This window comes from Squalius cephalus (genome assembly GCF_949319135.1).
Source record: "Squalius cephalus genome assembly, chromosome: 16".
NCBI classification, from domain to species: domain Eukaryota; kingdom Metazoa; phylum Chordata; class Actinopteri; order Cypriniformes; family Leuciscidae; genus Squalius; species Squalius cephalus.
In genome coordinates, this window is record NC_137137.1 from 3,760,031 (window position 1) to 3,778,959 (window position 18,929).

An 18,929-nucleotide genomic window follows, 5' to 3' on the forward strand; every position below is an offset into this window, starting at 1 on the left:
CCCAAAGTGAACTCTACACTCAAACGTGATTCACAAGTCATCGTGCTTCTGTAATCACAATGTATATCTGAGTTAAACAGGATATTCAATCAGGGTAAAAATGTAGAGATGTAGATTTGAATTGCACAATGAAAAGCTGGTTGTATATCAGAATGGAGCTAAGTGGTTGGAGGGGAGGGATTCATGAATAAGACTAAAACATGTATTAAGAAATTTGGAATTCCTGTTGAATATAAATTATCTTTATGAACTGTCGGTCAACTAACAATTAGGGCTGCACGATATTGAAGAAAACTGCGATATGTGATAACTCATTAAATAATGCGATATTTGATATGCGATACGATAATGCTTAAAGTGTGTAAAATAAACTTAAATTATATTTAAATTATGGTGGTGTTTCACATTCTATTTGTGACTAGAAAACATCCCTACAACTTCTGAAAGTGAACATCAGTGTTTTACAGACGCATAAGAAGTGTTATTTTAACATCATTGGGGTTTAGGGGTTCAGATTATCCTACATTAGGGTTATTTAACAACAGAAACTGAATAATCAAATGTAAAAATAAAACACTGCTTAGTTTTCACTGTATGAATTAAAAATATACTGATTCTTATTAAAGCTACAAAAGTTATTCAGCCGAGAGCAGTGAGTGATTTTCTCTTTGTCTTTTGTTCATGACCCCAGTTATTGCAAGCCTTTGCGATATGCATATAGCGATATATACATTTGCGATGTTTCGATAATTTCGATATATTGTGCAGCCCTACTAACAATCAACTGAAAAGCTGTGTACCTGAACTGCTTCTTGTTCCTCAGCGGCACTGCCATCTTTTCTCCAGATGATGATGGGTTTCGGGTTTCCGTGAGCATCACACTGGAGGGTGAGAGATTCACCCAACATGACCTCCAGAAAGGCAGGAGGAGTCTTTATGAACACTGGAGGAGCTACAGCAGACAGAACCATCAAAACCATTTTCATAGAGAAAATAAATACATAAAATAATATAAGAATGAATAAAAAATATAAAAATAAATTAAATAATAAATTAAATAATAAATTAAAATAAACAATTAAATTAATCATTTACATATTTATTTATTTAAATGCAAATATGCATGTAAATAATTAAATATGCAAGTTTTAATATTTTTCACAGAGAAAATACATAAAATAAGAATGAATAAAAAATATAAAAATACATTAAATAATTAAATTAATTATTTACATATTTATTTAAATACAAAATAAATAAATATTAAATTAATTATTTAATTAAATATGTACTTTTAATATTGGCTTAATCAGGTAGACGAATGTAATATCAGACTAATTAAGACTGATATGATACTAAAAAATATTATTTTCTGATTCTTATAAGGTCACCGATATATACTGCAGCACTTAAGGGGATAGTTCACCCAAAAATTAACATTCTTCCATTATTAATTATCCTCATACCGTTCCAAACCCGAAAGACTTTTGTTCATTTTCGAAACACAAATTAAGATATTTTTAATGAAATATGAGAGCTTTCTGTTCCACCATTGACAGCAACGCAACTACCACTTTGACGCTTTAAAAAGTTCATAAAAAGATCATAAAACTAATCCATATGAATTGAGCGGTTTAGTCAAATTTTTCTGAAGAGACACAATTGCTTTATATGATGAACAGATTGAATTTAGGCTTTCATTTTTGGGTGAACTTTCCCTTTAATGACCTAAAATCATTGCTTTACACTTGCTCACAGTAGAGTAGTCTTTCACTTTCTCAAAGCGTAACACATGCAATTATGTAATAATGGACATTTGCAAGTGAGGCAAACCCCCTAAACGCATCTTATTTCCCCATAACCCTGTCAACACAAAGACATGTTTTCCAGCACACTCACACAATGACAGCTTTTAAAACCGCTGTAAGCTGACACTGTGCATATAATGGGCGTGAAACAGGCCGCACTGGAGAGACTCGGACTGTGAGTGTGAGTTTCTGTCCTCTGTCTTCATTCTGATCGCTCGTACATGCTACAGTAACACGGTCAGATGCTAAAAGCCAGTCTGAGCCCTTCACAGGATTCACACATCAGTGCTGAAGGAGTGTGTGTGTGGGTTTGGGTGTCAGAAGAAGAGAGTGTGTGAGTTTTCAGAAGGCATGATAGTAATCCTGAAGGTGTGAGACAAAGTTCAATGTGAAAAGATTGTAAGCAACAGAAAGTGCAAAAGTCAAAGAGCTTGTGTAGTTTTTGATGAAAATGCTCGAGTTCTGTTGATATAAGGGCAAAACATCATCTGCATCACACACACTGACTGACGCAAGTGTCACGAAATATGAGATCGGATTACACAATTCTCTCTTATTCACTGCTACAAAGCCTTTTATATGAGCTGCAGATGCTGCTTTAATCAGACGTTTAATCCTTTTCGTAAGAATACAAAAATGTCAGCTGCTTTATTGGCATGAACATGAAACATTAGAGCACCATAATAAAATATACATGCTCTTAAACAAATGCATGTTCACTTTCTATGGAACCTAATTGTCACAAGATTAATTTTAAGGATTAAGCAACACAGCTGACATGCAACACACAGTTTTGTGTCTGTTTCTCATTAGGGGTGGGCTGTATGTTCTGATCACATTATTTTTCACAGGACGTTTATATAATAAAATAATCATCTGGAATTTCCAATTTTGCATAATACAGTGAATTAAAATTACTTGATGGACACAAACCAAAAATTCTGATTTGGAAAGAATTCATTTTTCATCACTTCATTTGAATCTTTATAAACGAATAGTTCTGACATGCAAAGCCATTATGCACGCCTGAATAGAAGAAACAACCTCAATGCGTTTCTTATCCCACCTGAGATGGAAAGAAAGTTCCATGTGCCGTTCTGAAACTCATCCGAGGTTCGGTCCAGAAGGAGAATTCGACATTCAAACCAGCCCTCATCCTCCAGAGTCAACTTATCCACCAGGAGAGACGCGCCACGGCTCAATGACACACGACCTGCCCCGGAAATCAAAGAGACAAGCAATTATTCAGCAGTACTTCAGTGTGATTAAGAATGAGAAAGCACACAAAACTGACGCTCAAGCAACTCTGAGATCATGGGTTTGATTCCCATCAAACTTTTTTCATCTGGCTAATGCATAAATGTCAATTCTCGCCGACACACAGTACAGAAGCAGACGAGTTGCATATTCCAAAAACCACATGCATACCTGAAACAACCAGTGCAAACCATTACATCCAAATGGGATTATTTTAGCCCTGTTACTTCACAAGCCAATGAGGAATTTTATATGTTAATACTGAATTTAATACAGATGAGTGTTTACAATTGTAAGTTATTCTGATGTTTATTTACAACTTAGATTTCTTTTTTTTTTTTACAGTGCAAAAATTACAACATAAAAAACATAAACAACATTGTTATGGCCTCCTTTTACCTAATATTTTCCACCCGCTTTGTCTCCACCAGGTGAAAATATATGTCTGATCAAATTTTACATAAAAGCGACAGTAAAATTCATACTATATAACTGATTAAAGGGATATTTCACTGCTGGAAAGATGAATGTGTATTTAAATTGGGTCATTTATCAGAAATGTAAAATTATTTTAGAAGTTGGTGCCTTCTAGACTGAGAAAAGCCAGAAAATGTATTTTTGGCTCATGTGGATGAAAGACAACAACTCCCAGAATGCACTTGCTTCGCTGCTCTACGAGGACACTCCCAAGCCACGCCTACCGGTTACAGAGGGCAGTATCGGGAGAAATGATACAGCTAGGCTACTAGTGACTCGAAACTGAAAAGACGGCGTTTTATCGTGAGATCCCCCTATGGGCGGGTTGAACACATGCGGGACGAGCTCCTCCTACTGGCTGGAGTCTCTCGCCTCTGGACAAAAAAGCCTCTGATGAGCTAAATGATGATTTTTGCGTCATCTGAGGTTTTTTTCTAGACACACAATACAGAAATCTCTCGTCTCAGGGGGACATGAGGGAGGGAAGCACGGCATTCGAAAATACTACCGGGTTTCTACTGATACAAAGCTTAATGCTAATCGCTGAAGTATCCCTTTAATGCAATGCACAACTCAACAAAATCATATAGGCCTGGTTTCACAGACAGGATTAAGTCTTAGTTCAATTAGGACATTTAAGTAGCTTTTATAAACGTGCCTTAGAAAAAAACATTACTGGTGTGCATCTTGAGACAAAACAATGACACTGACATATTAAGATATATCAGTGCAAGTTGCTTTCAGTTAAAACAGCTCAAACATGCATTAAAGTCTGGGACTAGGCTTAAACCCATCTGTGAAACCAGGGGATAGACAAATAAAAAAATGCTTCAGCTCACGGAGTAAAAAGCACCACCTGTTTTTGTTTATTGCACAGGCACGTGGAAACATGTGGAAAGAGCAGCTCAACTCCATGGAAATCTGAACATCTCTCTGCATGATGTAACATGGTCAGCTGTTTTCCTCATATCCACAGACTCAAAACAAAACCACACAAGCACGAGTTATTGAAATGTGATATGAAAGGAGCAGCCAGACAATCAAATCGCTTTCAAAGCAATAGAAACAGTTTTACTCTACTACTAGAAACTCTTTGAAAGGTGATATGTGTGTCGTCTGGATATTCGAATCTGGTTTTTCAACCTCAACCTCCCCTTCTATTTTGATTGTGCTTTGCTTTTCCCAAATTCCAGTGTTGTAAATGATGACACACACTGATAACGCAGTGCATGCCGGCTGTGTGTGTGTGTTTCCGCTTGGCTGGAAAGCAGCCGTCGGAGTTTGAAAGTAAGCCAAGTTCCTCAGTGATGGGATGCGTTCCCTGCGTTGAGTACGGAAATAATACATGACAATTTAATGCAGAAACGTTACAGCTGAGGAACTCTAATCCAAACACACCTGGAGTCTGACACACCGCTGAACCCTCCAGTGATGCGGACAGGTGTGCCAGCGCTAGATTTGCACCTCCAGACTTCAGTCAAGCATCACAACCCCTAAATTCAAGTACTAAACTTCAGTGTGTAACTCTCCACACACCAGCTGTGCTGATGACATGAATATCCCTCAGACAAAGTACAAATCTAGGTGATATCTGTTGCTCAGTCAACTGCAATCTACTCCTTAGCCAATAGGAAACATCTAATTCTGACCATGTGTGGCATGCAGCAGTAATTGAAAGTTAACTGCGGACTGAAGTTATATATGAAAGTGCAGAACTGAAGGCCTGTTCTAACAAGTCAGTGTTATTATAACATCTATTTATCTTTTATCAAAACGTGCTGCAATATTCTCTGCTTGACATGTCTATTCATCAAATAGACCACAAATGAGATCTATAATACCTCAATTGTTTCCACACAATATTGGGATTGAATGGCCAAAGTCTGCAATCAAAAGCCAGAGATTTCAGAATGAACGCACAAAGGATCTGAGCTGCAATCCACATTTATTTTATAGCTCTTTACTGTTGCTGTATGACAACTACTGACCTAAAATAAAATATTAGATGAAAAAAGCACCACAAAAAAAAGGATTTTTGGAAGAAACATCGGAGACAAATGTTGATATTTCAAGGAGAAAAAGCCTACCGTTCTTCAAAAGTTTGGGGTTTATATGACTTTTTAAATGTTTTTGAAAGAAGTTTTTTATTTGATCAAAAATACAGTACTATTAGAGGTAATATTATACTGTTTACTGTCTATTTGAATTTTAAAATGTAATTTATTCATGTGATCAAAGCTGAATTTTCAGAAATCATTCTAATATGATCATTTGCTGCTCAAGAAACATTTATGATTATTATCAATGTTGAAAACAGTTGTGCTGCTTCATATTTTTTGTGGAAACTGATGCATTTCAGTATTCTTTGATGAATAGTACAAAAGAACAGCATACATTTTTTTACAGTCACTTTTGTTCAATTTAATGCATCCTTGCAAAAACCCTGTTGAACAGTAGTGTAACTGAGACTCCATTAAGTCCGAAAAAGAGCAACCTCTGAGCAATAACAAAAGCAATCCTGACTTCTAAACACAGGGTCATTTCCTCAGCAGGTGACGGCTCCACTGAACACGAACAGTATAACAATCAATCAAGCAAAATTCACTGCCTGAGGGGTTATTTTTTCAAACCCACCACACAGTATCAACAACTAACTATGACTAACAATTAAGCCCGGTCTAATCTCAGAGCTGCTGCTGTGGGGAGTGTTTGAGATTTTGCACAGATAATAATTGACTGATCTCATCCTTCAGAAGCGCTCTTTTCACAGAGCAGCAGCCGGTGTGTGTGTTTACTGTCATTAAAGGTTCCTCTGATCCAGGGTCAGAGGGGGAGGGTGGTTATTAAAGCAGGAGACCGGGGTAAAACAGGGTGTATCTATGACAGCAGGTGTGGTGGATGTTCCACAAATATATGTGACCATCTCTCTCTATCAAAAACTAAACAAAAAATCTTCCTGCAATGTCCAGTTCCTTTGGCTGAATATGGAACTATGGGGAAAACAAACACCAAATGGACTTGAATGCATTCAATTAAACATTGAACAAATTTATATGCGCGCACACACACACACACACACTCACACACACACACACAGTGTGATTATCAACACTCACCACACATGACGTGTAAGCAAAGTGGAATGCTGCTATTGGACACTGAACTCTTTCCCGCCACGGAGTGTTTGTCCATCAATGAGAACAGAATGGAATGCCCCCCCCTTAATTCTCTCATGTTGCCATAGCGATGAAAACATGGGGTGGGAGTTTGGATTTGAATTCAGTTGCCGTCGAAACCCAATGGGGCAAAAACACAGGGAGGGAGGGGCAGGTCACGGGGAAACGTTTGTGCTTTGATTTTGAAAAATTACATGTAGGGTTGGAGGAAAAAAAAAAAGAAGAAAAAACGGTTTGATTTGAGTGGATAAAAGGGTAGAGAATCGGGTGAGACTGAATTACGGAAAGAGAGAGAGAGAGAGAGAGAGAGAGAGAGAGAGAGAGAGAGAGAGAGAGAGAGAGAGAGAGAGAGAGAGAGGGGAAAAAAAAGTGTTTTTATTTGAACTGAGACAATAGCTCGGACTGAGTGACAGATGCAGGTCTGTTGGGTTAAATGTGTAATTCAGCATCGCTTCGTACTCACAGTCCTTTAAAAAAAGCAAAACACGTGACAAAAATAATAAGTGCATAAAATCGAATGCAATTGTTAGACCCACTGTCATGATGTCATGGAGACAAACATTACACATCTCTACAGGAATGGGCTCTTAATGACCCCACTGGGCAAGTTATTTATGAACAAAAATCAAATTACTGTTGCAAGTGTATAACATGAATTCCAAAGAAGGTCCTTCTGGATCAATGATGAACCCTCAACAGCCAATGAGCACTCGGTGACCTTTGACCCCCTCCAACCCCATAATTTTCCTCCAGACGCGTCCATCATTCCGCACGGGTCAATACTGACATGATGGCCCGTCACCAGGACCCCTGCGACCAATCAGAGCCTGCGGATTCCAGACATGCGGGGACAAAGCAAAATGCATTTTCTCGCACTTTCATCTTCCTGTCGCAAAATGCATTTTCTGCCACACACAATCTTCAACATTCCTTGTTTTGTCTGATTATGCCTAGATTATACGTTTTTAGCAAAAGGCCTTTTAGTATAATTCTAAAAACGCACCTTCAGGTTGTGATACACATGTCTTTTTGTCCATATAAATATCAGCATCTGCAGCAAATTGCACATTTTTGCTCAGTTTAAATAAAACTGAGATGCATGAGCTCCATATTCTCACTATATCACACTATATGAGCCATAAAAGACTGATGTATCAATTATAATACACACACACACACACAAAAAATATTATCTTGTAAACTCTCCCATTTTGCAAAAAAAAATATTTTTCTCACATTTATTTCATGCCATGCTGCCCTGCCATGCATTTTACTTTTCAGCCATTCCTCTATTCTGTTGTCAGTTTGCTTTCCTTTATATGTTAAGGTTAAGGTTCAGGTATACTTTATTGTCCCAAAGGGAAATTTGTCTTGGGCTCAAAAATACAAACACTGCATCACATAAAACATACAGTAAAATAACACAATTACACATAAATTAGAAAGAAAGGACGAAAAAACCCCAAAACGATTGAAATATGTCCCATTACAAATGCATATGCCATTATTCACAACTATAAATGCAAGTACAAAAGCTCTGTATCATTTATAATTCTGCTGTAAAATCACAATGCATGACCCTGAGTGGCTTATTGCTTTATTGAAATGTTTTCCCACCTCTTTCTAACCATGTGACATCTACCTCCATCACTTCAGGCCAGAGATACTGAGTTTGGAAAGGTCTAGGTGATGTTGATTGGAGGGTAATATGCAAGACTCATATGAGCAGCAGTCAGGATCTTTCCCTGCGGGGGGTTCGTGCGCCTGCCAAAAGATCTTCTCCACGTGGTGCTGGGATTCTGACATTGCCTTTTCAAAAACCCCTGGCCCTGAACTCCCTCGACATACAGGACTAAAACTCACTCCGGGGTATTTTGGGCCATGTTTCGACTCCTTTGAAAACTGTTGGATGAGTCATTTTTCAACGACAAGAGAGAATGTTCTGGTATGAACCTAAAGCGAACAGTGACGCCACCCCACTGACCTAAACCAACCAAGATTTTTTTGTTTAAATTAGAATAATAATTCAACGTCTATACACCAAAATACTTTAAAATTTCAAAGGGTAACAAGCACGTCTTGGTTTAGAATTCTCTCAAACCCTATCAATTAAAAGTGTAATTCATTTACTTTTTACAAAATGTATATTTTACTTTAAAAAGTTAAAAATTAAATGGTAAACAGTTCCGTTTGTACCTGCTTGCTTCCATCTTTCCTTACAGGTGCTCAGTTCTGGGTACATGAGGTTTTGAGCCAATCGCCTGAGCTGTAAATCTCATGTGACTATACATCATGACAACACTGATTGGCTGATAGCAACACAAGAACACACACAGTCCCAAATCATTCGCTAGTGACTATCCTGAGCTTTGATGTGAAAGTCCATTACACACATTTAAGAGCTTCAAAATAATAACAATAATAATAATTATAATAATAATAAAACAAATCAATTAAAATAAAATATAAATAATATATAAATGTGTGTGTGTGTATATATATATATATATATATATATATATATATTTTTTTTTTATATTAAATAATTGTAAATAACATTTTAAATATTAAAAAATAAAATAAAATATAATAAAATAAAATATAAAGTATAATAAATTAAGACAAAACATAAAATAAGATAAAAATAAAATAAAAAATATATAAAATATACTATAATATAAAATATAAATGATAAAATATTAAAATAAAATAAATAAAATAAATAAAATAAATAAAATAAATAAAATAAATAAAATAAAATAAAATAAAATAAAATAAAATAAAATAAATAAATAAAATAAATAAAATAAATAAAATAAAAATAAATAAAATAAAATAAAATAAAATGCGTAGTTATAACATCTACCACCAGCCAAACCCCGATTCCCTTGGTGCCACCCTAAGATTTACGCAGTCCCATCTGGCCACCCCATTAAAAATCTCCCTGAGGCGACACCGCCAGTGATTCGCTCACTGCGGGTGGCCTCTTCCGCTGTCCGGCTGTGGAAAGCAAACATGGAGCGTTTAGTTTAGTTTAGCCTACTCTATCTTTTCCCATATTGTTTTGTTCGGGCTGATCTTATCCATCCCTCGGTGCAAAACCCCTCTATTGTCTGTGGCCAACGGAAAGCCATGTGATTGTTGCAGCTGCACATCTCGTCACATCCGTGAACGCGGCCATGCACAGACTGCCTGAATGTGCCACAAAATAACACACGGCACCTATGGAGAAAGACGGATTGTATTGAGAAAGGCCTTGAACTTGTTTTTCTTTGTTCCACCCTGTGTGAGTTGAAGGATGACAGGGCCGTAATGCATTATGGGACGTGTTTTGATTTGAATACAATCACAGATCTGGGGGGGTGTGTGAATGAATCCCCGGCCCTATCAGCTTTTAACCTCCTTTCGTTGAAACACCCCCCCTTCGACCACTATAATCGCTTGAACCCTCTATGAATAGCTCTTTGTCATGGGATAGATTACAGTTAACGTTGTCCTTGTTGCTCTCCGTCTGGCAGGCTTACGGCTTCGTCCCACAGATCAGACCGAGGTACAGACACACGGGCTAATGCCTGTGCCCCGAAGGCACGGATCAATAGAGCAAACGTTTTACTGCCACTAAGTTCAACCAGCTATTTCTAAATGACCTGTAGGGATTATTGGGAAACCCTTTAAATGGATCTAGATGTCAGTCAGTGACATATAACACTGGACTGAGCGATCCTGAGCTTTGGAATGTCTTAATGTTCATGTGGAAGTAAATGATTGGCTAGACTATAATCCATGTAAAAGTTCAAACAAAAGTGCAAACATTTCAGCTGAGCCAACATCTCAGCTGATACCAAAATTAATGATACCAATACAAATCATTTATGTTACTATGGTCTAACTCAGCTTAACTCCACCCTATAATATCCTATTAGCTCAAAACTACAAAAACTAACTTCATCACTACAGTTTTTTTAAAGGCTTTGAAAGAAGTCTATTTGAAAATATTTTTAAAATGTAATTTATTCCTGTGATCAAAGCTGAATTTTTAGCATCATTACTCCAGTCGTCACATGATCCTTTAGAGATCATTATAATCTGCTGATTTGCTGCTCAAGAAACATTTCTGATTATTATCAATGTTGATCAAGAATTCATTGATGAAAAAGAACAGCACTTATTTGAAATAGACATCTTTTGTAAGAATATGCCGTACTAAAAAAAATAAAAATAAAATAATATATATATATATATTTAATGCATCCTTGCTTAATAAAAGTATTCATTTGTTTAAAAAAAAATCGTACTGACTCGAAACTTTTGAAAGGTAGCTTAAATTACATAATTCTGCATATACTTATGGTTAGAAAAATATGGTTTACACTACAAGGCTTTAGCATAATGGTTAGAAGTTAATTAAATTAATAGCAATTCATGACTTTTGCCAATAAAATCTTCTCCAGTCAGGTGATTTTATTCTACTGGTACTTTTAAAGCATGACGTCAACTTCCAGTCACCCATAAGCAGTTTCCGCAGTTAAAAACAGGTATAAAACAGGTATTGTGGAGAAGGAACCCAGTTTGACGATCCCAATACCACAGACATGCGGTGTAAAATTGGTCTGATCTGGTTCCTTGATGCCCTAGATTAAACCCACGTCTTTGTGTGAGGCAGTCCTTCTTCTTCTAAGACTCTGGGAACATGATATCTCTAGTTTCTTTGCTCTTTTTACAAGATGACAACACCTGTTGTGTTTGAGCAGAAAGACAGGTTTCAGGGTAAACTCAAAGTCTTCCTTCTACGTTTTTTTGCCATTGTTTCCTTCTTGACTGATTAAACACAAGTTACCTAGACTTCAGTTGAGGAATGTAAGAAATGTGAAACCAAAACCAGTGGCAAACCCATAGGTCAAGCAAAGGTAACGTGACATTGCCTTTGAATAGATCTGGCGATGAAAGAGTATATCGGAGAATAGCTGATGAGTTGGGGGAGGGGACGTGGTGAATGAGGGGACTGACCACTGCATGTCGTATACATGACAGATTTGGGAAATTAACCCGCTTCCAAATTATGTCTGCTTCCAATTGAGTAGGCTATGCTTCTGGCCTAGGCATGAATTGTGAACATGGCAGTTTTAATGTGCGTAAGCATTACAATTATTCAGATTTGTTGTTTTTAGTTTAGTTCATTTTAGCTGAACAATCCAAAATGATCAGTGAGGACACGCATGCACTTTCCCAGATTGCATAAAAAAAATAAAAAAAATAAAAGGGAACGCTGCATCCCACAGACAGAGGGAGTAGCTTTATCACACTGCTCTCCCTCGGGGGGCTCTTTCCCTAATTATGAGGTAGGAAATGCGGGCACGTTTGATCAGCTCTTCTTAGACTAACGGCTCTTGACAGAACAGGCCGAGCGTTCAAGATCCACACCACACATGCTGAACTCTGCTCTGCACATCTCCATCCAGCTGTTCACAAAGAGACGGCATGAAACGCCATTCACAGCACATTAAGCGTGCGTAATGAACCATATTTACAAGAGTAACAGAATATTCAGCTGGAAATAAACATGCTAGGCAAACATTAAGGTTGGTGAACAAACCACCCAGCGACAAGCAATTTGTCCACATTAGATTACAACTACAAGACGCAACAAAATCAATCAAAAATCACAGCCAATCCGAAGACGGGGCGGAGTGGATAAACAACAAAATGGATAAGCACACAATTTTAACATTATTAAAATACATACTGAGTGGCTGAAACAATCTTTGTCAGTTCACAGTTTGGATGTCCTTTTTTCCAATTTATTTTCAAAATCCGAGGTGAATTATCCATTGATGCTTACAGTATGGCTATAAAGGTCACACAAAATGATATTCAAACTCACAATACATTCTTTTAACATTAAATAAAGCACAAAATAAGTACCTGAGATTATCATTGTCATACTTTGTATGTTGTTGTTTCAGCTGCAACGTTGCAGAATTAGAAACCGTTTCTAAAATAGAAACTTCACGTATCGTTGTTGCGGCTGGTTAGGACAAAAACTCTGATTAACATGGAAAAGTTACCGTTTATTGCATGTCGTTGCAACATGACGCATCTGGTTAGGACACAGTATTACATTTATTGACCCAAGCCGAAAATTTGATGGCGGTTTTGACTTGGACCAATCAGAAACCAACCTTGCAAACACATAGAATTGTACCTAAAAACTATACAGAACACCATTCATGTCTGTGTAATAATTATAGATGGGAAAACCATTCTACTTAAACACCCATTAAGCTGATCTGCATGAGTTATTCTGGTATTTTTACGAGCACGTTTCTTACGCAACTTGTCATGGAAACATTGACAGATGCTTCTCACGAGCTTTGACTAAAGTGAGTGTGGAAAGACCTAAAATAAAACAAGGATGGTTCTCCTTCCTTCAAGAGGGTTTCGTGGGCGATGTGCCACAGCTGTGAGCCTGTTGCCGTCCCAGCCTCTCTGACCCAAACCGAGACCTGATCAAAGTGGTCGAAACGCCCAAGAATGCAATTAGCTCACATGCTAATTTGAAATTCAGCAAATGTCTTATCCACTGATTGGACACTTCAATGTGGCCCTTTCTCTGATGCATGATGAACTCAAAACACTTGGATTTGGAGGAAGTGCACAAGAGATGCAATGAATTATAAACAATGACTAAAGTACAAATAAAAAGTTAAAAAGTGGTCTAAATTAACAGATAATTAACATCTAAGATGTACCAGACTCATGCACTGAAGGGTTCAAGCCAAAAAGGGCAAGAGGCTGTGCATTAGTGATTTATGCACTTAAGAAAAAATGTGACATGGCATACCTTAAACGTGGTAATGTGATATAAGTTGGTAAGTTGACTCTAAACTCAACTGATGTGCATTGCTCATCCAGTTATATTTTGGAGTCAGAAAGATCCAATTTGAATTGTAAAACCTGGTGCAAAACTACACTTTCATTTGATGTGTGCACACCTACACACTTCTGATAAAACCATGATCATTTTCATCCAGTTTGGGGCAGAATTATATTTAAAGATGTGAGCAGATCAGGTTTCAACTTGCCGTCCGTGTTGTGACGCGGTTTGGGAAACTTACATGATCCTTTTAATTTGAGAGTGGAGATGCATCAGATTCAAAGCCGTGATATGCTTCATCTGTTGCCAGCGTACTCTGACATTGGGTTGAAATTAAACACAGATGCAGCTTAGAGAAAGGGGAAAGAAGAGGCGATTCTTTGACGTTCCTTCCTCATTATTGACTATGTTTAGTCAATATTTGTTTTATCAAGAGATAAACTGCTTTTTCCCCATTCTCTCTTTAACCCATGACTCACTATCTAAACACCACAGAACAAATCTTAATTGATTTTGCATTAGTTTCCTCTAGTGTGCCGACAGACGCGAGAGCCACAGAGGGGCTCATCTGAGAACCACATGCTCCTCCTGACAATCACAGCAGATCCCACTGGGAAAACATGGACATTTACATTTGATCTTCTATCGAAACCAATTCAAGTGAAACCAGAACTGATGTCAATGTTCTTGGAAAAAAGCACTATGGTGGTGCTATCAGGGTCATGCCTGTATAAATCCAATATCCCCACACCTTCCATCTCTTCTTAAATCAGTCCTGCTGAAAAACAATTTTCTCTCTTACTGGGTCAAACCCATCGGATCCGAGAGGAGACCCCTAACCAGCGCGCTGCAGTTTAACCCCAATGTTCTTAATCCCGGGTCCTGCACAATACCCACAACCCCCACGGGCTGTAACGTCTGAGCACCCCCTCCTTCCCTTTTCTCCCTCCAGCATCTGCACCAAACACAGACACACACTCTACATAATTACAGGGCACTTGTTTGGGTGGGTCATTTATATGTGGATATTCATTTAACAACACAATGCCCCTCCCCCTTCAATAAATTCCAGAGCACGACCCCTCCTTCACGTGCACTGGGGCAAACGGCTGCGTTTACACCGCCAAGCACCTCTCCGGGAACGAGTAAAGCACCCAAACAGCCTTGAAAGTCGTTTCAAGGGAGCTCTTGGTGAATTGCCCAGGCAATCAGCCTTTTGCAGGCCTTGTGTCAAAACCTTTTGGAGAAACAACAACAGGAACTATCGTGGGCTATTGAGTGGATAAAGCCTGTGGATGTGGCCCCCAGAGTCTAAACAAGTGCTTGTAAAACAGAGAACTACGTCTAAAGAACCCAATAGTCTCTCTGAACAATAGCAATAACAGCTTTCAGTAACCCAGCGACAAGCCTCTAAAATCCAGCTGGCATCTGAGAAGTTTCCAGAAAAATTAGGCTTTTTGAGTAGGTGCCTAACATATAAAATGCACCTAAATATAAAAATTTGGTTACACTTTATTTTAAGGTGCCATTGTTACAGTGTAATTATATATTTAAGTACTGAGTAATATTAAGTAACTACATGTACTTACAATAGGGTTAGGGTAGGATTAGGGTTAGTTGCATGTAATTATGCATAATTTATAGTTATTACTATAGTAACTACATGTAACATATGTAACAATGACACTGTAAAATAAAGTGTTACCAAAAATTCTGTTATCAATTTTTCAGCCTCATGTCATTCCAAACCAGATCATGTTTCTTTTTGTAATTTCCTTAAATGCTCGATTTTTTTATTCTATAAGAAATATTACTATTTCTTATTTTGTTTAATACTTTTATTTACTACTACTACTAATAATAATAATACAAAAATAACAATCATAATACTAACACTATAACCATTAATAATAATCAGTATTATTATTACTACTATTATTATTAGTAGTAGTAGTATATAATCATATTGATCTATAATCAACAAATTTTCCCTTATTAATATTAATAATAATAATACAAAAATAAAATACTACTAATACCAACACTAACATTGTTAATTACAATATTATTATTAGTTATTAGAAGTATTATAACATTGATATATATTTTTGGCCAATATAATAATTAATAATATTAATATTGATAATAATAATTATTATTATTGCTACTTTATTAAATTTTTGGTTAAAATAAAACTTTTTGTGTTGTGCAGCCCTACAAACAAGCACAGCAAACCTGAAGCTTTTTTATTTCATTTTAATTTACTACTACTACTTTAATTTACATTTTTATTAGAAAAAAACGCAATTGGATTTTTTTCCCCTCCAAATCGTGCAGCCCTATTTGACATTAATATAATGAAATCATAAACACATCACAGTGAGCTTCAGAGACAAAGCACATAAAATCCAAACTCATAAAAGTCTAGCGGCAGCATCACTTCCAGTCGCTCTCCTGCAGGATTAATGGAAAACTGATTAATGTTTAAGGTGACACTCACCTTTGTAGTTGGGATGCACTCGTGGAGTGTATCCGCCGAATTTGATGAGGATGGGGACGTTGTATCCCAGCCGGACCCACTCCACCACATGTAAGGGAAAGAGATTTGGAGTGGTGGCCCCTTCTGATGGAGGAGTCAGACTGCAGTCCAGCTCAGCAAAACCCCCGACCCTTCCCCGGACCACCGATCCAGCGCTCAGAGAAGGACCTGTGGATACACACAACCATACACACGTCAACTCATTCTGCACAACTCAAATATTCCCTGATAGTCCAACTGATTTATGCTGGATAGTCCTGGTTTAGTGCCATTTCAAACCATTTAGGCTGGTTAGGGCAGGTCTAGATTAATTTATGCTGGTTAATTGGGATTTTGTGCTGCTCCAGACTGATGTTGGTTTAGAGCTGGTCCAGATGGATGTATGCAGGTTAGCACTGGTCTAGACTGATTTATGCTGGCTAGCAGTGGTTTTGAGCTGGTCCAGGCAAATTTATTCTATTTAGAAGCTGGCCTAAACTGTGGTTTAGAGCTGGTCCAGATGGATTTTTGCTGGTCAGTGCTGGTCTAGACTGATATATGCTGGTTAGGAGCTGGTCCAGATGGATTTCTGCTGCTTAGCACTGGTCTATACTGAGTTATGCTAGTTAGCTGTGGTTTAGAGCTGGTCCAGATGGATTTTTGCTGGTCAGTGCTGGTCTAGACTGAGTTATGCTGGTTAGCTGTGGTTTTGAGCTGGTCCAGACTGCTTTATTCTGGTTAGGAGCTGGTCCAGATGGATTTCTGCTGCTTAGCACTGGTCTATACTGAGTTATGCTAGTTAGCTGTGGTTTAGAGCTGGTCCAGATGGATTTTTGCTGGTCAGTGCTGGTCTAGACTGAGTTATGCTGGTTAGCTGTGGTTTTGAGCTGGTCCAGACTGCTTTATTCTGGTTAGGAGCTGGTCCAGATGGATTTCTGCTGCTTAGCACTGGTCTATACTGAGTTATGCTGGTTAGCTGTGGTTTAGAGCTGGTCCAGATAGATTTTGGCTGACTAGTGCTGGTCTAGACTGAGTTATGCTGGTTAGCTGTGGTTTAGAGCTGGTCCAGACTGCTTTATTCTGGTTAGGAGCTGGTCTAGATGGATTTCTGCTGCTTAGCACTGGTCTATACTGAGTTATGCTGGTTAGCTGTGGTTTAGAGCTGGTCTAGATGGATTTCTGCTGCTTAGCACTGGTCTATACTGAGTTATGCTGGTTAGCTGTGGTTTAGAGCTGGTCTAGATGGATTTCTGCTGCTTAGCACTGGTCTATACTGAGTTATGCTGGTTAGCTGTGGTTTAGAGCTAGTCCAGATAGATTTTAGCTGACTAGTGCTGGTCTAGACTGATTTATGCTGGTAAACGATGGGCTTGAGCTAGTCCACATGAATTTATTCTGGTTAACGCTGGTCTAGAATCCTTATGCTGGTTAGCAGTAGATTTGAGCTGGTCCAAACTGGTTTATACTGTTTTAGACCTGGTCCAGATGGATTTCTGCTGGTTAGTGCTGGTCAGCAGTGGTTTTGGGCTGGTCAAGATGGTGAAGAGCATAGGTGTGCTGAGATTGTTAGTCAGCAAAGCTTAGCTGGTGGTGTTGACCATTATGTCGGTCTTTTCAGCAGGGAGAGAAGTGGATACAGCTCAAACAAGGAACTTATTTTGAAGACTAATGCAATTCAGAAACACAATTACACATGTGATCCTTCCGATGCTTTTTAGGATAAATTAATTTAGTTCTTCTTAAAATAGTCAGTAGAAACAACACACCACAAGGAACAAACAACAAACACATTGCATTTGCTGCCTGCCATGTGTTTTCTGTTTGTGCTCAAAGCACATAGATCAAACCCCAAGGGTGGAAACCTCCAATATTTGTCATTGGAGGTAAGTACTGCATTTACAGTATGTACTCAATGATAAAAGCAGCAGTTCTGATGTCCTGGAGAAAGCAATAGACAGGACACAAACAGGAACAAGAGCCAAAAGGAGAATGTGAGATGGAAAATGAGAGCGTGACTGAGAAAAACAAGACACAAAAGAGAAGCAGGAGGGTGATGTCACAAAAACACACACTAAAGCGGGGCGAATGCAAATCCAGATTAAGGGGGGGGGGGGTGCAGGGGAGATGACATGCATGTAAATTAACATACAGCATGTTAATATGAAGAACGTCTGTGACACTTTCTCCCAATGGGACAGACAAAGACAGCCTCATTAGGGTGCAACTCACAGGAGAAAAAATAAATAAATCCAGGTTGATTACATACATTTTTTCAAATAATAATTATAAATATATGTAGATAAAACATCTAAATAAAATCTATGATAATAATAATAATATATGATTTATATTACTACATAAATAATAATTTTAAAATGTTTTCTTGATAAGAACATGTACCGCCAAAATCTCATTCTCATTACCTTACAATAATGAAAACCATCCTGTACATTAAACTTAAGTACAACAGATGCTACCATAATATATTATTACGACTGTACTTTACAAATACAACACATATTATATAAATAGTTTAGCATTTTTTAATTTTTCTTTTTAATTTTTTATTTAAACAATCTTTTTGCATTATGGTAATGATAATTTGGATGGAAACTGGGAAATTGTCTCAATGCAAAAAAAACAAACAAAAAAAAAGGTCCTAAGAAAACATTTCACTTTCTTAGGGGTGAAATGTGGCCTGGACATTTTTTGTGAGATTCCCCCATTTACACGATAGACTGTGAGAGGTGTCAGTATGTAGACCCTCAAATTCACACAATGCAAATGCATTTGGGCAGTTTTGCACCCCAGTCACCCTC

The 18,929-nt window shown here is 37.7% G+C and overlaps 1 protein-coding gene across 1 annotated transcript in view; it reads right to left on the reverse strand.

The window, feature by feature from the left end:
* Window positions 1–18,929, reverse strand: part of igsf9b (immunoglobulin superfamily, member 9b) — a 45,610-nt gene that overhangs the window by 13,271 nt on the left and 13,410 nt on the right. Inside the window, exons 3-5 of the mRNA XM_079897832.1 lie at window positions 16,093–16,299; window positions 2,875–3,021; window positions 801–952 (exon numbers count right to left, since the gene is read on the reverse strand). Of these exons, the coding sequence (XP_079753958.1) occupies window positions 801–952; window positions 2,875–3,021; window positions 16,093–16,299 (506 nt within the window). The remainder of the gene's footprint in view (window positions 1–800; window positions 953–2,874; window positions 3,022–16,092; window positions 16,300–18,929) is intronic.